This window comes from Elephas maximus, chromosome 13 (assembly GCF_024166365.1).
Source record: "Elephas maximus indicus isolate mEleMax1 chromosome 13, mEleMax1 primary haplotype, whole genome shotgun sequence".
Classification (NCBI taxonomy): domain Eukaryota; kingdom Metazoa; phylum Chordata; class Mammalia; order Proboscidea; family Elephantidae; genus Elephas; species Elephas maximus.
In genome coordinates, this window is record NC_064831.1 from 47,064,767 (window position 1) to 47,087,900 (window position 23,134).

The following is a 23,134-nucleotide window of genomic DNA, read 5'->3' on the forward strand; positions in this document are numbered from 1 at the left end:
CAAGACAAGGGGGAGGTTCCCCACTGGGTCCAGGTTTAGGCATTGACAATATCAGGGAAAAACCCCACCCCAACTGACAATCGCCTTTCCCCGCTGGACAGCTAACTGTGTAGAAGTCATTTCGTATTTGCAGCTCAATCTACCTCCCTCTTTCCGTCCTTGTCAAGACTTCAATTGTTTCTTGCCACGTTGTTGCCATTACTCAGCAGCGCTTCTTCTGCATGGGCCTTCTTGGTCTTTACCTTAGTAACTGACCCAAGAAAGCTAAAACACTGGCTTCGATCCCCGAATTGAATCTGAAGCTTGCCTTTTCTGTACACCGTTTTACGGCTGCTTCTTTGGGCCCATTTCAGAACTCGTGCCAGATAGTGATCGTGAGAAGGAACCTCTCTGGGCCGTCTCTGTAAAATGAAGGGACTTGCTTGATCCAGGTCCAAGGGCAGGTTCCAGTGTCCAGTTCCGTGGCCCGGAATGGGATGCGGGTGGGAGGAGGTGGCTGTAGACGTGAGGAGTTGAATGAGTGGAGAATTTGTCGGAACCTGAACCCCACGCTGCTTTATGTGTTTTGAGGGAGGTTTTGTCCTTTCTCTTACATCCAACTCGGTATCAAACGCAACTACTGCCAGAACGGACCGCAGTGGCCGGGCCTCCCTTCCCCACGCGCGCAGCGTCTGGAGTCCGGTGTTCCGCTGTCTCGGGCTGGGCGGCCTCCAGTACTTTGCAGCTGCGGGCTCCAGGGGGGCCCCGTGTTCTTCGGGCGCGGGCTGGGCGGCCTCGGGCTCCGGGGTGGGGCTCGGGCTGGGCGGCCTGGGCGGCCGCGGGCTCCGGCTCGGGCTCCGCGCTGGGCGGCCTCGGGCTCCGGGCTGGTACTCTGGCTGGTGGTCGGGCGGGGCGGCCTGAGTGGCTCCGGGCTCGGCCCGCGCGACCTCGGGCTCCCAGCGGCCTGGCAGCAAACGGATGTGCCCGCAGCTGCGCCCGGCGGCTCAGTCCCCGCCGCACGCCCCGCGCGCCCGCGCCTCCCGCCTTCCCGCGGTCCGGCTCCGGCCGCCGCGCCCTCGCGGGCTTTGTCCAGCGCCCCGCCCCGCCCCTTCCCGCCCCTCTGCGGGCCCCACTTCCTCGGCGGGCGGAGCGGCCCGGGCACGAGGGGGTTAAGCCGGGCTCTTCCCGGCGCGGAGGGATCCGGGGCCGTGCGAGCGCGGTGCTGCGGCCGCTCGGCGAACATGTCCGCCTGAGGAGACTCACAAGTTCCATTCGGGGGGACCGCCAGCCCGCCCGGAGGAAGGGGCGGCCAGGCCGAGAGCCGCCTCCCCGGCCGGACCCGAGCGCTCGCGCGGGCACAGGGAGCCAGGCGCGGCGGCGTGGGGCCCGAGCGCGCTCTCGGCCGGAGTGAACTTTAATCGGGCTTGGATGCGGACTCGGGGCAGCAGGTAACCGCGGGCCGGGGGCCAGGGGACGGGGCCGGGGGCGCCTGCGTCCTGCCCGAGCGGGGCTGGCCTGCGCCCCTTTGTACGGCACCGCGCGGGGTCCCCTCCAAGTTGGAGAGCGGGGGAGGCGCGAGCGGCGGGGCTCGGCCCTGCGCCCCCGGCTCTCTCGGCCGCTCGGGCTGGGGCGCGGGGGGCGGTCCGGCCGCGGAGCCCGGGGCTCATTGTTCGCCGGTCCGGCCGCGGGCGCGCAGGTGGGGAGGCCGCGGCGACGGGGCGCGGGGCGGCAGGCGGGTGGCCGGCGTTTCTCTTTCTTTTTCCGGACGCCCCGGGGCGCGGGGGGCGCTCTCCGAGCCGCAGGCCCTCCGGGGACGTCGGGGCCGTGCGCGGTGGACACGGGCCTGCGGCGGCGCGGCCCCTGCAACTTGTCGGCCCCATTGTTGCCGCGCGGTGACTCCCTGGGCGGCCCCCTGGCCGCTCAGCTCGCCGCCGCCGAGTCCCCGCACCGCGCCCCCGGGACCCCCGCGCGGCCCCCGGGACCGGCGGCCCGGGGCGGGGGGCGCGGAAACTCGCGGGCAGGCGGCGACCTACGGAGCCTCCGGGCCGCGCCGGGGAACGTGTTCCCGGACCCCGGACCCCGGCGGGCGCTGGGCTCGCGCGCCCTGTCGGCGCCGCGGTGGGGACGAGTCGGGGGTCCGGGAAGTCAGCCTGGCGGCCCCGCGCCTTCGCTCTCCCCCTGCGACCCTTTGCGCCCCCTGCGCTCTGGGCCTCGGGATCTCTCCTGAGCCCGTGTCTTCCGCCTTAGGACCCGCTAAAAGTGACCGAGGATGAATCCCCAGCAGCAGCGCATGGCCGCTATAGGGACCGACAAGGAGCTGAGCGACCTGCTGGACTTCAGTGCGGTAGGGGACCTTTCCGCGGCCTCTTGGGGTCCTGCTGAGGTCTACAGAAATAATAGCAAACAAAATAGAGGGAGGCAAGAAAGGGGGTTAAAAGCGACGTGGAGTCTGGGCAGCGTGAACTCCACCTGCTTCGAGCGGTAGTTCTCAGGGCGGGAGCCCAGCTCCCCCAAGTTGGACACCTGAACTTTGATGTAATGTCTAGACTTGCAGATTTAAAACTTTAACGCCAGAGGGGTCATTCGGTTTACCCAGTTAAAAGGAGAACAATGTAACCACAATCTTTGGTTGAGTCACCCTCTAAGCCTGATTATTGTGATTAGGAATTTGGGATTTATATGAAAAAAGAATTATTTTTTTTCTTCAGTACTCCACAACATCCTGCTCCCTGAGATCTGGTTGATACAGTTAGTGGTACTTGAAAGATGTCAGGTATGAGAAAGCCAGCCCAGGGCTAGATTTCCAACCTTTTGAGCTGAACAGTTTTATTTTAAGATGGCTGTGGAGATATGTATGTGTGCACATGACTTAAAAATATCAGTTGAAACCAAAGGGTTGAATTTCTTTAATAACTACTGTCTGGAGGTGGGAGGATACCTGCTCCGTAGAACTGCGTCTTAGTGGATCTGTAGTGAAGGTAGTTGTTTCACTGGACATGCTTTTAGATTGCGTGTGTACATAGTGTAAATGTAGTGAATTCACTTAGTTTCAAGGTGAAGATCTTGGGCAAAAATTGACTGTTTAAATTTAATAATCTTTTCTTCTGTCATGTCAGTGTCCAGCTTTTCAGAACAGAATGCAACCTGTACTTCCAAGTAGTGTTAGGAAATTGTATCTCTTAATGTATTTGCTTTTCTGGGTCTGAATGTATCTCCTGAATTTTAACTTTCTTTGGAAACATAGTAACTAGTTGATGGCTCTTGGTGGACTTGTTAGCAGGGGATCTAGAAGAATTTCAGGACTAACTTTGACACATTTGGGTTATTTTGCAGATGTTTTCCCCACCTGTCAATAGTGGGAAAACTAGGCCAACCACGCTGGGAAGCAGTCAGTTCAGTGGATCAGGTAAGATGATGTCTAAAGTCAGAAACTCACATCTTGGTGTTACATTACATTTTAGTGGAAGAGTGTCAAGCATTTAATAATATTTTTCTGCATGCCATTTGCTAGTGTGTCAAGTTAAAAAGAAAAACAAAAAGCCCTAAATTATAGGTGTTGCACCAAGAATCCATTGGCATTTCCACAAGAATTTCAGTGTAGATTTGAAATTGACCCCTTATGAATTTTAAAATGATTGAAGACAAGAGATTCAGTTCGTAGTTGGTAGTCTTGCCTGGAATGTCATTGCCTGTGCAGTATTGTCAAAGACTGGTTACTCCTGCCACAGAAAGTAAAGTAACACTGTTTGAAGGGGTCTTTTGGGGAAAGAAAAAGACTGTTTCTATACAGTGTAGTATACTTTTTTTTTTTTTGGTCATTTAATAGGACTGATTTTAGCTGTCACTTGAGTATTTATTTTCTCTGGATGAGAATATTGAAATTACCAATAGAATGTTTTAGCATTTAGAGAATAAAATGAGCAGAAGCCATTTAAATATATCAGTTCAGTACTTTGTTCTGTACTGAAAAGTGTTAGAAGAAAAAGCCCTGTAGTTCATGCATGGTCCTTTTTTTTTTTTTTTTTAATTTAAATATAGGTGTGCATTTAAATTTTCATACATTTTCAGCTAATTAGCATTATTAAATCTCAGGCTGTAAAGACAGTTCTATTGAATATATGCATATGAAAACTGTTATTGAGTTAAATAATCATCAATAAGATTTATTTATTTAAAAAATTGTCATTTCTCAGGAAGTCTGCAACAAATTAATAATTTTGTGGACAATTATTTAAAATGTTAATGGAGTAAATGTTACAAATGAATAGAAACTTACATTTATATTCAGATATTTCCTATTAAATGACTGAATTTTGTGCTGTATTCAAGTTAAAATAGGATAATGTTTAAGCTAAATTAGATTTCTATTACCATAATAGTGCTATCTTCTTTAAATGTACTTTCTCTGTAATTAATTTGCTCCTTGATTAAACATATATCTCATTTTTCTCAAGTTTTTTTTCTAACTTTTTAAACTCACAATTATTTTATAAACATTTCATAAGGAAGGTTTATTCTAACGTACAAAGACTGTAATTTTTTGTTTCATTTATTCCTTAGTACTAAGAGGTGAAAAGCAAATAACTAAAGTCAAAGCAGCATCATCTTAAGAAAACCAGCTGTCAGATCTGTGGACTGAAACTCAGTAATTCCTCTTTGATACTTTTTGTTTCCTCCAGTAAAATGATAGTTGATTTTGTAAAATATGGGAAGAGAAAAATATCAGAAAGTAAGGTTAATTTCATAACTAACTTAACATTTCATATTCAAAGAATGTTTTTATTTTAAAATTATATACTATTTTACTAAAATTTGTTCTTAATGATGAAATTTCAGTTAGTGGTGAAAAATATTGCATGTAATGTAACATTTCAAAAAAATAAAGGTTTTGGATTTTAAATAGCACTAAAGAGTGATATTATCATAATCAAAAGGGTAACATGAAATGTCAGCCAAACCCCAGTTTTCCCCATAGCGTCTTCCTTTTACTGGTCATTACTGGAAAACTGTTACTTTTTTAGAGGCAAGGGGGAAAATTATTAGTTAATATAGACGAAGGCAACATTTTCTTTCTTTATGAATATTTTGACTGCATCCTAATTTTTGCAGTTTTAGGAACTCGAATTTATTTTGTGTAAGAAATTATTTTTGAAATGTCAAGTTCCACATACGTAGTATGTGCTCAGTAAATAATTCATTAAATGAGTAGTGATGCTGCTGTTTCATGCTGTTAGTTCCTGCTTAAATTGTGGAAAATCTATTTAACTGACACTGTTCTTGAGAATATGAACTTCAGAAACTTGCTATTAAAGATGCTTTCTGTTTTTAAAATAGAGTGAATATGTTTATTTCACTTTTTAAGATTAAAAAGGTATGGTTTATGTTGTCAGTAGATTAAGAATTACACTATGAACTTGGTCAGGAATAAAGACATGGCATTGGAGCAGCTACGGGACCCTTCTTTAAATAGCTTGTGTTACACAAAGAAAAAAAAAATTCTGCACTGTAGAAATGGTCACAGAATTTGATTGTTTGAAGTGGGAAATTTTAGTGCCAAAGCGAAAATTTGGGTTTGTTACCCATTTAAAGTTTGAACTTGAACACCTGTATTCAGTGAATATAGTAATGTTTGTGTGGTTTATCTTAAATGCCAGAAAAAAAAATTGTTCAAAAAATAAAGCTGTGACCTTTAATAATTATTGAGTGGATTTAAATTTGGGGAAGGGAAGATAGCATAAGTGATAATTTTACATCAGAGTATATTGGTAGATGTGTTATTAGACATATAGTTATTTCTTTTATTAAAAGGAAGGTCTGAAAGAATTTGGTATAGTAATATTATTGATATACTTTATGTATTTTATTGAAATTATCATCTGCCCTGATTTCAAAGGATATTGTGTAATATGTCCTGATGCTTGTTTATCTGTAGCATATAAAGGGCTCATGATCTGATTTTCAATTTGAAGAGCTGACTTAAAGATTAAGTTAGGATTTTCTGGTCTTTAGAGTAACACGTGTAAAACCCCAGGCCTTTTACCCAGTGAAAACTATAATTGTACATTATAATTTCCTTTCTTGATTATTTGTCCTTTTTGAGGATGATTTAATTTCACCGTGGGCTGATTCTGAAAAATAACATATAACACTTTTACAGTGTTTTATTTTTTAGCTGAAAACATACAGTATATGTTACAGTATATGACGTTATCGTTGATCTCATTCATGAGGCAAAACAAATAACTTTATGATAGCTGACATTTCATCAGAAGTCACTGGAAAATATGAATGTGTATTTACTGTTACTTGCTTGTCTTGAGTCGGTTGTAATGTTTTTTCTTCATCAAGCTCTTAATTTTCTTTGTGTTATGGTAAGACTGAATTAGTCCCCTTGCGATAGGCTGTGGGAGACTTTCCTACAGTGACCTTGAGGGAGATGTTTCCCTCTGTAGGAGCAGAAAGTGAGGTACTCCATTAGGGCAGCGTATAGGAGGAAAGTTTGTTGAAAGGATTGTCAAAATGGAAATGTTTAAGGTGTTTAAACCCCCGCCCCCCCTTTAGAGGTTGTGATATCAGGTTCACTTTTCAGTAGATTAAATGTTGGCATACCATCTGAAAATTTCCTTTGTTAGTGTTTGAATCTAGGTAATAAGAGAAGCTGGAAGGGGTGGGATGTATTTGTTTTGCAAGCCATGTGTATGTATTGAGTATGTCTCTCTCTGATATTTCTATTTAGAAAGTTATTTTAACTAGCAAGTAAAGTTTTACTTTTCCTCATTCAAATCAGACTTTTGTAACTGTACGTTTTTTCTTGTCCAAGTTTTTTTGGGGAAATAATTGTAAAGAGTGTTTCGTAGCTCTTCATTTTTAAAAAGAATATAGTTTTACGTTCTTAAGTTACCGATCATTTTTGGGGGAAAATTTTCAGATGTATATGTAGGGTTTTGGAGAATATTTGTATAGGGTCAGAAAAATGAATGTCCATTAAATGGCTCTTTAGAAAAATTTTTTTAAGTAATTTTTTTTTGTTTTGAGATGACTGTAGGTACCATTTACCTGCGTCTGCAAGAAACGGTGCCCAGAGAGCCTTTATACCTTTTTACCCGCTTTCCTTCAAAGGTAACATCTTGCAAAACTGTAGTTGAGTGTCACAGCCTGGTTATTGATGCTGATGTTGTCAGGATGCAAAGCAGTTAGTTCCATCACCAAGAGGATTCCTGATGTTGCCTTCTTGTAGTGGCATCCGCTTCTCCATTACAGTAATTAGAAAAAAAAATTCCTGGTGGAATGATTAAACACTTACTTACTCTTTTAAACATGGAGTAAATTTTTCAAATTGCCTGGCATTATTTGAACATATCAAGGAGAAAATCAAGAAAGAGAAAACCAGAATTTTACCAATGTGTTCTTCTAACTGAAATGTAGTATAAATAGGAATGGTGATTTTAAAAAGAGAGGAGCCTGGGTTTGGCCTTTTCACTGAGGGCGTTTTAAGGCTATGAGTAGGGCCTGGTTCATACTGTGTGCTTGTCAGCTTTGAAATTTTTTAACTATATTTGTGGTAAGAAACACTTTTTAAAATTTGTTAAGACTTAGTACTATTATTTGGGTAAATGAATCATTTAGATACTTGTTTTAGGTAAGCTTTAATGATGAATGAAAGTACTCCAGAGTCAGCAGACAAGGAGGAAAAAAAATGTGTTATTTTAGGATGAATATGATGTGCTGCTAGGTGGCTCATCTCAGGTGAAGTAGCAAAGAAGTCTTTTAGAGAAAACCTGTGTATGAAAATACAAACCTGGAAAACAGAAAAATTAGGGCGAGAATATAAGATTGTGCTTTCCAGAACAGTTCCCTGGAGTGTTCCTTTAAATGATAATTGCTTATAATGGATTTAAAACACAGTTTGATAGATCACAGTATTTTAGACATTTATTATATACAATGAGGCATACCTGTATTGTTACTTTTATCTGTTTTCGTTAGTAGTTTAAAAACAAATGCAAGGTTCTGTTTTTTACGTTATCCAATAGAGTATCTTTTCCTTTGATTTAAAAAAAAAAATTCTGTTGGAATGGTAAGATAAAGATGAAGATATTCAGCCTTGAATATAAACACAGTTTTTACACTTTAGATTTAATAAAAAACCAAACTCCTTGCCGTCGAGTTGATTCCGACTCATAGAGACCCTATAGGACAGAGTAGAACTGCCCCATGGGGTTTCCAAGGAGCACCTGGTGGATTCGAACTGCTGACCCTTTGGTTAGCAGCCGTAGCGCTTAACCACTACGCCACCACGGTTTCCTTAGATTTAATGGAGGCATTTAAAATATTCCTTCATTAAAGCTAGATAGTTTTGTCTGTTCTTGAACAATTGGTAATCTTGCTTGAAACGCCATTGCCTACTTAGCATGTCATACCTTGCTAACTCTTGCCACAGAGTGAAGTAAAGGGTCTGCTGGAAAAAGAGAAAAAGGTTATTTCTGAATAATGTGGGATACTTTTATTTTCCTTTTATCAATTAATATGACTACTTTTGAGTATCACTTGAATTTTTTTTTTTTTTTTTTTTTCTGGATGGGAATGTTGAAATTGCAAACCTTATGTTTTAGCATTTAGGGAATAAAAGGAAAAAACAAACAGTTAAATATATATCAGTTCAAAAGGCTAAAGAATGATATTCAGCCTTTTTGAACAGCTGAGCTGTATTTATCTTGGATTTGTCAGTCAACCACTTATTTATTATTTACTTTGTGAAGCCAGTATTCTAGTAGCTTTTGAGAAGGTGAGAAATGAAGAAGGTAGGCAAAAGGAAGTGGAAACATTTTATTGTCTAGATGGGAAGATAAAATGTAAAATCATGAGGGAGCTAAATTTCTGTAACATAAAAACTGCCAACAACTATACACTAATATAGCTTAAACTGAATCCATAAAAGTAAGTTTGTTGAGAAGTGGGACAGGCTTAACGAAAACTCAGACGGGATGAATTTAGAGTTACCTGTGAAGGTGATGTGGAAAATGAGTTAGGGAAGAGAACTGACCTCTCAGATGTGACCTGGAAGTGGGAGTTTAACTTGATGCAAGTGCCTGTAGAGATCAGAGAAAGAGCAGCTGGCTCTTACTGATCACTGTGCCTGGAGTACTGTTTTCAGGGGCCATCCTGAAAATCCTGGCTTTGCCCTTTTACTAGCTGGGTGATCTTGGCTAAGTTACTTAACCTCTCTCTGGCTGTTTCTTCATCTGTAAAGTAGGACTACTAATAGTAGCTGTCTTACTGGGTTTTAAGACAGCCCCAAGAACAGCGCCAAGGACATAGTAAGCTGTGGTGGAGTAAATTGTTAGTGGTGAGGGACTGACTAGCAGTGAGGAAGGCGTTTACTTAGGAGCCTTCCCTGCTCATCTGGGGGGTAAGTTGATGAAGGTCCGGACTCGGCGTTAGTGTAGGAAGTAAGAAGGAACAATACCAGGGTAGAAGATAGAACTTGAAGGGTTGGATTTCTGAAGGTAAGAGAAGCGGCTCAAGGTTGTAGTTCTGGCATAATTGGAGGGTGGCAGTGCTGGAGAAATAAAAGATGCTGAATTGTTTTGAGCATTTTAAAATTCATAGGACTTGGGACTCTTCTTGCTAATCTGGGGGTAAGATGGGGGAAGAGTGCTGGGAGATGAGTTGAAGATGTTGGTTTTAAACAAACAAACAAACAAACAAAAACCAGCTTTCTTTCTGGCTATGAAATAAATACATGGTCTCTGATGAGAAAATTGGAGAAGAAATAAGGGAAAAAAAAAATCACTCCATTTTACTACCCAACAAAAATTACTGTTTTGATTTATTTCCTTTTAATCATTTTCTCCTAATAGTCCTGTGTTTACAGAATTAAAAGTTTACTGAAGGTTTCATATTATGTTCTGCTTTTTTTTTTTCCATTTTATATTATAGCGTATTTCCCTATGTCATTAAAGAGCCTTTGTAAACGTGGTTTAAAATTGTTGCATGGTATGACATAGAATGCATGTACCATACTTATTTCACCACTTCTCTTACTGCTTGATGTTTTGGGTTTTTGTTTGTTAATTTACTTTTTGTTAGAATTTGCCTTTTGATATTATGAATAATGTGGTAGAGAGCACCTTTTTGTGTACGTAAACATTTTTGCCTCCACTTCAGTTTCCTTTGGATGGGAGATACAGATTTTGTTTTGTGTGCCTACAAGTTATAATTAAAGCTAAGTGAGTGAACGAATTCCCCTAAGGAAATGAACTCAGAGGGAGATAAATTATCAGGCCAAGGATTGATGTGTTTTTTTTTTTTTGCTTGAGGATTGATGCTGATGGTGGTGATAAAGGTATAAAATTAGAGATTTGGTTGATTATTTAACATAAAAATACAAATTTTTATTAGTGTATGAATGGAGCACATGATGATATTTGGTACAGATAATATTTTTGTATAAATGGATTATGTGGTGTCTAGATGGAATTCCTGTCATTCTTTGACCTGTGCTTATTGAAATGTAGTGTAAATCCAGTTGGAGTCTGTCATTGAGAGAACCCTTGAATTCCTGTTTTTTTTTTTTTTTTTTTTAATGAAAGAAGCAGTGTAGTATAGTGGAAAGAGTTGGGTTCAGGAGCCAGACAACAAGGTTGGAATTGCTTTCTGACTTACTGGCGGGGTGGGCCTAGCAGGTCATTTAAAGTATCTGAGCCACAGTTTTCTCCTTTGTGAAGAGTGGATAATGCTTACCTTCAGAATCCTTGTGGGAATCAAATATGGTTATCTCTGTATTTGCTTGCCACAAAGCTGCTTCAAAACTGCTAGCTGCCAACGTTATTGTGTCATTTTCTTAAGTAATTTTAATAATATTAATTATTAACAAAAATAATTATGGCCTATGTTTATTGAATTACTGTTATATTCTGTGTACTCTTCTAAGTAATTTAGGGCATTATCTCGTCTTACTTTGGATACAACAAGATTTTCCTCATAGCAGTGGTGTTGGGAAAATGTCCCCACAAGGGCAACTTATCAAAGTTGTTTTTTTAGTGCTGTAAAATTATATATATCTTGTTAAAAGTCTAAGAAGAAATCAGGCACAAAAGGACTTTTCTTTTAAGTTGATTTTTTCCTAATACTGTAATTTGGAAGACTAGGAATTGTATAGTGTAAACTAGTCAACGGAATGTGTACACCCTCTGAAAACTTTCTTTCCGCTTCGGCACTGCCACTTGGATGTAGTGTTTGCTCCATATTTTCTCTCCAGCTGCTTGAAATCCTTTTTGGAATGAGGTATAGTCTAAATAAATACATACAATAAAAATTATGTGGCCTGAGAGGATAGAATAGCTGGGAGACAGGTTGGAGAGAATGTTAAGAGTCTCTAGGGTAGAGCTTCTCTACTTTTTCCTTATTGGCAGAGTGGAAAAGGAACACCCCCACCCCATAACCTGAAGCAGCACATCACAAGTGAGCAGAAGAAATCTTATCTTGAAAATTCACGTACACCTTAATTTTCTCCTCTGTAGAACATAAAAAAAAAAAAAAAAAATTTTTTTTTTTTTTTTTTAGCACAAGCATGTTTATTCTAATATAAACATTTTAATTAGTCATTATGAAAACTGAAGTTCCAGGAAGATACACTGTGTTTGGCTTATGTTGACGTTTTCCTCTCTTGTATCGCTTTGTGTCTTTGGGGCGGAAGGGTGGAGTGGGATGTTGGCCTTTGCTGCCTATTCCTCAGTGAGGAGCCCAGCTCAACAGTATAGTTTTTAGCTGCCTTTAACCATTCCTGGATCTCTTCTTGTATCCCCAGAAGTTTATGAAAAAAGGATCATTACATGAGAGGAGAAAACCGTCTATAGGTAGGAAATGTTATTTCCATGAACTGAAGCATGAGATATTTGTTAGTAACGTAACTGCAATTTGTACCAGCATTTTCTCTTTCCAGCCAGATCATCCTGTAATTTTTTAACATATGCTTTTTTGGGGAAGGAAATGTGTATTTTTTCACAGAGTGTTTTTTTTTTTCCTTTCGGTTCCATGTTAAAAATGTACTCTCATACGGACAGACCGTTGTGAGTCATTCAAGCTACTGTGAGCTGGTTGGGAACTTAGAGATCCCATAGAAATGAAAACAGATTAGGGATTGATTATTAATGTTTATTGCATTGGGTGGTGACTTGGATGAAACCTTCAAAATAATAAAACAATTTGAGATAAGGTGCAGGACAGAAAATAGTATACTTTAAAGGCTCTGTTTCAGCCTGTAGGAAGTGCTTCGATTTGGACTGATGGGGTTTCTCTGAATTTGTGGTAATCTAATTGATGAAAGATCATTCCAGTTTCCAAATGCTAGTCTGTCTGGAGGCAGCCACTCCCAAGCCTCACTCAGAAGTTGTTGGGAAGTTTATTTGCTTTCTGGTAGTTTTGCCGGTGAGCCATCGTGAGGCTTTAAAAAATGAGCAGGACCAACTCATAATTGCTCTCCCACCACTTCGTGGGTGACTAATGTAGAGAACACGGGGTGACTTACATGATCCCGGCAGCTCCAATCAATGAGCAAAGGCCTGCTGCTCTTGGAGAGAGTTAGTGGTCGTGGAGTGCCATGGGGAGCCCCACGGGGTGTTACCATCATCCAGCCTCTCAGTCCTGGAGGCATATGTTCTTGTTTCCATGTTGCTGGGGGATAAAGAAGAGGTTTGCTTCTTGCTCATCTCACTGTGAACTTATTGGCAGGAGCATGGCTTAGACGCATGTGAGCTAAGAGAAGGTGAGCTTGTATGGCCCCTCCTAGACCAGGGCTGAGCTCCCTCGTGTTAGCAGGTCCTCCTAGATTTTTGCTGTTTGGTAGCCCTACTGTATGTAGCTGATTTTATCGTTTGGTGAGAGGCCCATTTGCTTATCTGGTTGGTTGTTGACATGCTAAAGTTTTGGAAAATATTTTTCTCTGCGGTTCCCAGTTTGAAATAAAGTTAAAGGGAAGGGTGTGTTTCATGTAGAATCTCTTAGTGGGTGCATAAAGACAACTTGAATTGGTGATACCTTTTTTCCAATGAGGTGGTATTTAGAGCCATTTCAAGACTGTCCTAAGTATCCTAAATATTGATGGCTAGCTTTTTTTTTTTTTTTTTTACTCTAGGTTATGTTGTTGTTAGGTGCCATCGAGTCAATTCCGACTCAACAACTCTGTGTACAACAGAATGAAACACTGCTCAGTCAGAACCAAAATTTTGGGTAAAGGAATGTACTTTTCCCAATCAGTTATAAGCATGCATGGAAATTTTCAGAGTACTGTCAGGAGAGTAAGGAACCCTGGTGGAGCAATGGTTAAGCACTTGGCTGCTAACCAAAAGATTGGCACTTCAAACCCACCAGGCACCCCTGTGGGAGGAAAAGACCTGACAATCTGCTCCCATAAAGATTACAGTCTAGGAAACTCTATGGGGCGGTTCTCCTCTGTCGCTATGAGATGGAATTGACTTGATGGCAAACAACATCAGAAGAACAGAATTATTTCAATCCCCATCATTTATATAACTAACATTACGTGATCACGTCCAAAAGGAGCCTGAACCCTGATTGTACCCTTTTTGAATTATAAGTGTTGCCTGAGAACAAAAAGAGAAGAAAATCATACCAAGCCTACCATCCTCCTGAAGAAAAGGGATGCAAGGTAAAGTTTTGTGGGAGACAGAAGAAACCGGTCTTTGGTAAATTTAACTGTTTTTAATAACAATTGAATGTTTTCCTAGGCTAGTACCATGTGATTTTTATTTCTGAAATATACTCATTAAAGACATCATTATAAAAAACAAGTTGTGATTCTAATGAGCGTGTGAAATTTTCTTCAGGAGCCTGCCATTGGCTCAGTCCACTACCGTTTAGTATAAAATATGGAAGTAGCAATGAAAGAGTGTGTAATAAACTAGTCTGTGGAGTCTGTTTGAGAGGCGGGCAGGTAGGTCATGCTGGCTCTGCCGGTTGCTTGGTGCAAGCCTGTTCCCTGTGGGATCTATCCCCAGTGTAAAAGAGCCATGATAAAATGTTTAAAAATTTAAGTCCACTTAAGAAAAGTTTGTAGGAGTATGAAAGGCTTTGGTGTAAGAACACAGAACAGGGTACGGCCAGAGCCTCTCTTTCCTTCATATTTAGGTAACCTCTTATGTGTAAGCTTGAGGGCAGTGTAGTAGTGAGCCTGACTCTGGACACCTGCTGAGCAAGCTGTAGTAGCAACAGGACTTCGCCCAGTGAATGATGATGGAAAAGAGAAGAGTTTCATTGTTTAAAAAATCAATAGTGATAACACTTATTTCGTAAGTATTTACTCGTATGTTATTTACTTTGTATCACCTATAGGAAGTTGGTAACTGCTCTTTTCACAGAGGAAATAGAGAAATCAACAGTGATATACATTTGCCTGTGGTTTCTGATTCCCCCTCAGAAGTAGCAAGCTGGTCGGTCGTCGTTGCACCTGCACTGATACCAATCTACAGCAGGGCACGGTTTGTCTTGAGGAGGAATTTAATTTTTTTTTTACAAATCTGTAGAATTTGTTGTTGTAACAAGAAGGCTTAAGTGGTGTAATGTTGCTATTTTCCAAAAGAAACGATGCAAAAATTTTTTTTTTAATTAAAAAGAAGGCCCAAAAACCAAACCCATTGCCGTCAAGTCGATTCCGACTCCTGGTGACCCTGTAGGACAGAGTAGAACTGCCTTATAGGGTTTCCAGGGCTCTAGATCGTTATGGAAGCAGACTGCCACATTTTTCTTTTGCAGAGCAGCTGGTGGGTTCGAACTACTGACCTTTTTGGTTGGCAGCTAAGTGCTTTAACTGCTGTACCACCAGGGCTCCTAAACTTTATAAAATAACTAAACATTTCTTAGCTTTACCAAAACCCATTGGTGTGGAGTCGATTCCAACTCATAGCGACCGTATAGGACAGAGTAGAACTGCCCCATAGAGTTTCCAAGGAGCGGCTGGTAAATTTGAACTGCCGACCTTTTGATTAGCAGCTGAGCTGTTAACCGCTGAGCTGCCAGGGCTCCAAAATGCCTTTAGGAGTGTATAATTTTTCGTGTGTGTGGTTTTCTCTCGCGGGAGAAAGTTGTGGCAGTCTGCTTCCGCAAAGATTTACAGAGCCTTGGGAACCCTATGGGGCAGTTTTACTTTGTCCTGTAGGGTGACTGTGAGTTGGAATTGACTCTACGGCAATGGGTTTGGTCTTCGCTTACTAGTTCCTCTGTCATCAGATCGTGTGCCTTGGGGAGAAGGTGAAATTTGATAGTTGTAAGATAAATTGGCTGTAGAAAGAATGATTGCTTCATAGTGTGAGAAATTCTTTATTTTTACTTTCTCTTTTCCAAAGATTTAGTGTTTATTTAGTCGGAAAGGCAAGTAAAAACACATGAAAAATAGTTATTCCAAGAGTAGTTTAAAAATATTATTAAACATACAGAAGAGATTTAATTTTGGCAACAGAATTTTTTTTTTTCAATTTTTATTGTGCTTTAAGTGAAAGTTTACAAATCAAGTCAGTCTCTTACACAGAAGCTTATATACACCTTGCTACATACTCCCAGTTGCTCTTCCCCTAATGTGACAGTCTGCTCCCTCCCTCCACTCTTCTCTTTTCATGTCTGTTCTGCCAGCTTCTAACCCCCTCTACCCTCTCATCTCCCCTCCAGACAGGAGATGTCAACATAGTCTCAAGTGTCCGCCTGATCCAAGAAGCTCACTCCTCACCAGCATCCCTCTCCATCCCATTGTCTAGTCCAATCCCTGTCTGAAGAGTTGGCAACAGAATTCTTAATGGATTAAAATGAAAAGACTAAAGTACTAACTTTTATAATGTTGATGGGGTGATGGTTAGTCCATTTTGTATTTTCATTTATTTAAAGGAGAAAAACCTGTTGATGTTGAGTCATTTCTGACTGGCAACCCCATGTTTGTCAGACTAAAACTCTGCTCCACAGGGTTTTCGTGACTGTGACCTTTCTAAAGAAGATCCCCAGGCCTTTCTTCCAAAGTGCCTCTGGGTAGATTTGAATTGCCAACTTTTTGGTTTGGTTAGTTAGCCAAGTGCAAAATGTTTGCGCCACCAGGTGACACATTCAAAGTAAAGTAGACTGGACTGTAATTTGGTTGTAGGTATCTGAGACAAAAACCAAACCCATTGCGGTCAAGTCGATTCCAATTCATAGCAGTCATATAGGACAGAGTAGAACTGCCCTGCCGGGCTTCTAAGGCTATAATCTTTATGGAAGCATACGGTCACATCTTTCTTCCTCGGAGCAGTTAGTGGGTTCTAACTGCTGACCTTTTGGTTAGCAGCTGAGTGCTTCAACCATTGCACCACGGGGGCTCCTGGTATTTGAAACAGGGCCTGTTAATACAGTTGTTTCTTTATTGGTGTGTGTAGAATGGTTTTGTTTACTTGAAAATAGTAGAGAATAGAGAGGTACATTGTGGATATCGGGGAAAGGAAGGAGTTTGGAGTCAGAAGGCTTTGGTTTGGTCTTGGCATTATCCTTTACTAGCTTCGTGATGCTAGGGCAGTGTGTTAACCTCTCTGAGTCTGCTTCGTTACTGCTGTTAGCTGGTGTTGAGTCAGCCCCCCGCTCATGCCTGATCCTGCACCATCTGTGTGATCCCTTCTGGGTCGGACCGTTGTGAACCAGAGGGTTTTCACTGGCTGATTTTCGGAAGTAGATTGCCAGGCCTTTCTTCCTAGAAACATGTTCAGCACCATAGCAACATGCAAGCCTCCACTGAGGGGCGGGTGGTGGCTGCACATGGGCTGCACTGTCCAGGAATCAATCCCACGTCTTCCTCATGGAAGATGAGAATTCTCTCACTGAGTCATCGGTTTACTCGCCTCTGAATGAAGAGAATAAAAGTACTGCCTTATGGGGTTGTGATAGTGATGGAGTTAAATAATTTATGAAGAGATGTTTTTTAATATGTGGAAGCCTATGGTTCTGTACCATTCTTAGTTGTGTTATTATGTAAGGTGGCATAGCAACTCCTGAAGGCTTTCCAAGCTTAAAAATATATATATGGGGGGGGAATCTTCATGCAAAAATTATGGTTGTACGTTTCTCATGATAATTTATGGAAGTTTAAATTAGGAGATTTAGAGGGAAGGTGGCTTAAGGAACTCCTTTTAGTAGGCATCCCCCCACAATCTCAAACTCCCCAGATGAGTTCTTTCTCTTTGGTTGGATTGGGAAAGGTAAAGTAATGAAATGAAAGAAATCTTCAGACATAATCTTTGTAAGGACTGTTGATTATATCACAAACATAGAGCCCCAAGGTCAGCAGTTCTCTGTTATCTGCTGACTTCTTTATCCTCTGCTCAGTTGTTTTCAGTACTTGCTGAAGATCTGTTTGTAGTGACAGTTATCCTTAGGTTTTAGTAGTTGATGAATGTGTGACAGTCCTTAGGAATATTCTGCTTTTTACTGACAAGTGGTAATCTGAACAACATTTTATTGTCACTGGAGAGTTATTTTTTAAAGAATTAAAACTCCAGAATGTGGTGGCCTTGGTGTACTCCTGCGTGATGATGAAGGAGAGTAAGGATGAAGTTGGGAAATGCAGGTGTAACCCCCATCTGCCATATGCCTGTGCTTGAAGCAGGAAGGGCTGACAGAGTATCTGGGCAGGGGCTCTCTGCTGATGCTGGTGTTCCCAGGTTCTTTGTGATAGGAAGATGAAGGCTTAGGAACCAGTACTGCTTCTGTGCATTGAGTGTGCTTGTGTGACTCATACTGGGATTTTTCCAGACTCTCACTGTATTTTTATGCATCTGTTTATGGGATTGTAGTACTTAGAACTTTTCACTTTATTTTAAAGAAAGAAAGCAGCATCCAAACCTCATGGTACCCAGAGCCAGCAGGGCAGTGGACTTTGGGGCTCCACAGGAGCTGTTTGCTGATTGTTCCCCAGACAAATACAATGACAGGGTTTGGGTGGAAGGGTTATAGGGAGAGTTGACTTGTTACTTGACAGTTACTTGACTGGAATCAAGAAGGTCCTAGGGGCCTTTCTTCATTGCTTCTCCCATTTTAATAATTCCTGATGCTTTCTTGGAGCCCTGGTGGTGCAGTGGTTAAGAGCTTGGCTGCCAACCAAAAGGTCGGCTGCTAACCAAAAGGCCAGCAGTTCGAATCCACAGATGCTCCTTGGAAACCCTGTGGGGCAATTCTACTCTCTCCAGTAGGGTCGCTGTGAGTGGGAATCAGCTCAACGGGAGCAGGCTTTTTTTTTTAGCGCTTTCTTGGAAGATTTATATTAAATTGCAATGATGTGAGAAGAGATGGCAAGTGAAGTGGCAAAACTACAGACCTTGAGAAATGGCCAGTGAGGGTTCTTGGGTATAACTTGTAAGAACCCTGGGGCCATAGCTAAGTGATGAGCTTGTGTGTTCCTCGGCTGCCACTATAACCTGTTACTTTACCACCGGGCACTGCAGTCGTGTTCTTACCTGGCTTCCTTGCTGGTAGTTGTTTGCTTTTCTAGTCCATCTTACATTCTTAAAACGTCTTCATCTTTTTCTCAGGGTCCGTGATTGTTCCCTGTTGGCTGTCAAAACAGAAGACTCACTCTGGTGTTCAAGCACTTTAATGATCTGACAGAGACTTACCTCTGCCAGTCTTACACTCGCTACTTCCCAGTCTGAATCATCTGTTTCAGTCACACTGTTCTTGGCTGGCCCCCTGCCTCCTTTCTTTGATCTAGGATTACCTTCTTCCCATTCTTGTGCCACTCGAATGCTCTTTCCTTTACAAAATAGTTCCCAGCCATTCCAGGTCACAAATTTGTCAAAGTGCAGATATTTTAAAGATTCTTGACTGGAGGAAAGTACTTGTTTTTTTTGCTCCTGATAGCGTATCTAAGGCCAATATGGCCGTCATGGCCAGTAGAGTCCAGCCAGTTACTGTGGCTGGACTGCCTCCGGAGTCTAACCCTGTACGTTTGAAAGAAGACTGAAGCCTGCTTCTGATGAACAGATGATTCCTGTTTGTGGGAAGTTGGTCTCTGTGAACTCTGAGTTTTTTTACCCTAAGTTTCTTTAGTTTTCACTATTAGAATACAGTCACCTATTTTTTTTTTTATTATATGTACATTAGCCAGATTGTACACTCGCTGACGACAAAGATGGTGTTTTAAACTTGTCGTTCTGCAAAATACCTGACCTTGAGGTCAGTAAGCACCTGGTGACTGTTTGATTTAGATTTGAGGTGTGTGATCTGTTGGTAATTGCATGCAGTTCATTTTTTCTTTCCCAGCCCCAGCTGCATGGTCGCGAAATGGCAGTGAGACGTGTGTGGATTAGCTGAGTGGATACCTGAGGCGTTCATGTATTAGAATGTTCCGCCTGATCTCTTATTCCTTCTGCAGAAACCTAGCCCATCCAGGACCCCGCGATTAAACATCTTGTCTAGATGAGCAGGAAGTGGCCAAGTGGTAAAACCATTAGGGTTCTACATGAATACAGCTGGCTGTACGGAACCGCAGCCAGCCCTGGCCCGGAAAAGGGAAGAGAAGTGATACTTTCATAGTGTTTTCTTTTCACAGGGCGTGTGGCACTCTCATTCTTTAGTAATGTCAGACTGTGGGGAGAAGGGCTTGTCTGATTCCGGGATTGATTGGATAGAGGAGCTCTGTTGTGTGAGGGCCATAGGAACCATTTTACCACATCCTTTTTTTTGGAAACCAGCAGATGGCCAGAACTTTGGAAAATTACACTTTTCCTAAAACAATCCTGATTTTTGCCAAGGTTTCATGAGGGAGGAAAGGTTGTATAATCTAGAATTATGGTGGCTCTAGGGAAGCATGCATAAGAGCAGAAAAAGATGCCCTTATTTAGTGACACTATGAGTCTGTTCTCCTGTTTAACTTGTGATAGAAAGGCAAACTGCCGCCTTCTACTTAGAACTTCTAAATCATTTGCAGTTTGGAATTTTGATACCAAAGATGGCTTTGTTGATTGTAGAAAGCACGTTATCTTCGTATTTTGAAGTTAGATTTCAGATCTAGACGTGATATCTTTGATAATTTTATTGTGTATATCTTCTTAAAACTTAAGAATTGGGTTGACCACTTTGATGTAGTTCGGAGTTAAGACGTCGCCTTTGTACTTGAAATTTGGCAGAATCCTGTTTGGGGGGAACATCAGCTGAAGATTAAGAAGTCTGATTAGGAAACATATAGAGTTCTGTCAAGCTGGAGATGTGATTTGTGCGATAAAGATAATAATTCTTATACCTCAGTAATCTCTTGGAACCAAAATTCTTGACCATCAGCTTCTCAAGGAGTGGTGGTGGCCCAGTGGTTAAGTGCTTGGCTGCTAACCGAAAGTTTGGCAGTTTGAACCCACCAGCCACTCCACAGGAGAAAGATGTGGCAGTCTGCTTCCGTAAAGATTTACATCCTTGGAAACCCTGTGGGGCAGGTCTGCTGTGTCCTATAGGGTCACTATGAGTCGGAATTGACTCAGGGACAGTGGGTTTGGTAAATTTCTCACTGACTTAAGGCCACTTTATCTGAAGTACTGGCTGCTAGAGTACTTTTATGTCTTAACTCAGATATAGCCTAACTTGGAAATATGTGGGATGAGTTTTCTTGTGTAGTCTGATAGTGAGTTTTTTTTACAATTTCAGGCAGTAACTTTGATTGCCTGTTAAACTCGCAGATTTCTGAAGTGCCACCTCGACAGTCTCTAGGTTGGTCGTTGAGTTCTCTGAGCGTCCCCATTTGCTCCCTGGGAGAGGAGCAGGTTTGCATTTGCTCAGTGATTCTGTGATGAGATAATTGGTATTTTTATGATTTGAATGGAGCCTTTGTGTTTTTGAGTTTTATGAAACAAAGCTGTGTTTGTAAACACATTTCAAAAATATAAATGACACTTTTTGGTGAAGATGTTCACTGCATAGCAAGAAAGTTCAGAAAAGGGAGCTTTTGTTAACATTTAATAATAATCTGACTGTTTTCATTGACTATCTCATTGATGTTTAAAAGGTACCCGATTTTCAGAACTTTTTTTTTTTTTTTACTTGAAAATAACCCTCAGGCTGGGTTGTGGTAGGAAAATATTTTCTTGGTATCAAATGCTTCTATACAAGTTCGGAATTTTTCAGATATTGTCTTGGTATCGTAAATAATGTATCTGGACATAAAAATAGTCCTGGGAAACTCTAGGAAAGGCTGTGTTTGGTGCTCTGATCTGAGGTGAACAAGCTGTTGGACTGACACACAGAAATGTTTTGGCATGCTTGACCTGATGGTCCAGGTGAAAATACGCAGTATAGGAGTGTTCAGGCAAAATCCAAAATGAGTCTCCAGTTTTTGTAAATTAAAGTGGCTAATTTTATATTCACCTCCTTCTATTAAGGGTATTTGTTGGCTTTTTAATGAAGTTCTCTGTTCAGGTCAGGGCTTTGAACCGGTTAATTCCTGTTCAACCCCCTGCTGAGAACTTATTTTTCTACCCTAGATATACTGAATCAGAATCTACATTTTAGCAAGATCCCCAGGTGGTTCTTAATGTATAATAAAATTTGAGAACCACTGCTCTGCTAGTAGTTCTCAGAATTGGTCCCCAACCAGCAGCATTAGCATCGCCTGGGAACTTGTTAAAAAGGCAATTCGTAGACGGGGGTTCAAACCAGACAGAACCAGTTTGAAGCCTTGATTATTGGTAACACACTCAAGGGGATTCCATGCAGGTTTCTGGAGCTCTTTGTCTTCATATTTTCCTCCCCTGGACCTCTGCTTCACAAACTCCAGCTGCTTCAGCCTTGCTGTGTGGCCCAGCAAGACCTGTCTGCTTTGCTTGAGACCCTCCCCTCTGCAGCCATTTGTAAGTTGCCTCTAGGCAGGAAGCCAGGGTGACAGTAGAGCTCACCTGGTTGGTTTCCTTTTCTCAGGGATCACAGACTTACCCTGTTTATTCCAGTGTCTGAAAAATGTCATTTGATACATATTTTTCCATTCCTAATTTTTTGCAGTAGGAGGGTAAGTCCAGTGCCAGCTACTACATCATAGCTGAAAGCAGACATCCGCCTTCCTCTTTAGGGAGGTAAATGAGGCTGATAGAAAACATGTAGTAGGAAGAGTACAGGCAGGGAAACCACCTCTAGGTGGGTGCCACCTCCAGGAGTTCTGATTTAATTGGCCTGAAATGACGCAGATATTGGGATTTTTGAAAGTTCCCCAGATGACTCTGATGTGCCGTTAGGATTGACTCCTAGAGCTTAGGGGGAAGAAGTCAGGTACTGGTCTTTCTAGATACCCCGGGGCTGATGCTGAACGGTGGGCGGGACTAAGAACACTGCATCAGAGAAATGAATACGTGAATGAAGACGGTATTCGTGAAACCAGGATTACCACATTGTCTGGTCAGCAACGCGAGTGATGCTGTTTTGCTTCTCGGGTCTAACACAGTACCTGGCTCATACTGGAAACACCAGACCTGTTGCCATCAAGTTGATTCCGACTCATAGCGACCTTATGGGACAGAATGCAACTGCTACGTAGGGCTTCCAAGGAGCACCTGGTGGACACGAACTGCTGACCTTTTGGTTAGCAGCCAAGCTTTTAACCACTGTGCCATCAGAGTTTCCACCTGGCTTATAGTGGGTGCTTAAATACTTGTTTATTCAAGAACCATTTGAGAATTTACTGTGAGTCTGGCATTTTCTTTGGGATATAAGGACATAAAGAGTGGTTTCTGCTACCAGCCTAATAGACTGTGAGTATCTAATGTTTCCATGGAGAGACTAATAGTGGAATGAACCTGTACCCCCAAAATTGAAACTCATACTGGATCTTACCAGGTGAGACTGGAATGGCACAGTTGAACTGCATTACTATTTAGAGAAAAATGATGCCCCCTTCCCTGGTGGCTGGCAGAGCTGTTTCTTATAGAGGGCAAAAATCTCTCTTAGTTTGAGGAGAGCTGTTGAAGAGCTGTGAATGTTAATGACCTGGGTTCATAAAAAGTTGAAGCAAGAATCCTGTTTCTATAGGAGGAACACCTTCTACACAAATGAAACCATTTTCTTCCAAGGGACTAGTCCATTGTAGATTGAGAATTTGGAGATGGTTTAATCAACATTTAAAAAGTCTTCTTTCAACCTGACTGTAATCTACTGA

At 42.0% G+C, this 23,134-nt stretch overlaps 1 protein-coding gene across 7 annotated transcripts in view; it reads left to right on the forward strand.

Annotated features, from left to right (window-relative positions):
* Positions 1-1,136: 1,136 nt before the first annotated feature.
* Positions 1,137-23,134, forward strand: part of TCF12 (transcription factor 12) — a 340,913-nt gene continuing 318,915 nt past the window's right edge. For 2 of the 7 annotated variants that reach the window (XM_049905314.1, XM_049905315.1), the window contains exons 1-3: positions 1,139-1,427; positions 2,227-2,323; positions 3,313-3,385. In XM_049905314.1, the coding sequence (XP_049761271.1) occupies positions 2,249-2,323; positions 3,313-3,385 (148 nt within the window). In that variant the 5' untranslated portion in view covers positions 1,139-1,427; positions 2,227-2,248. Of the gene's footprint in view, positions 1,428-2,226; positions 2,324-3,312; positions 3,386-11,577; positions 11,838-23,134 lie in introns of those variants that run through there. The other 5 variants (XM_049905316.1, XM_049905318.1, XM_049905319.1 and 2 more) reach the window with 5 other exon arrangements.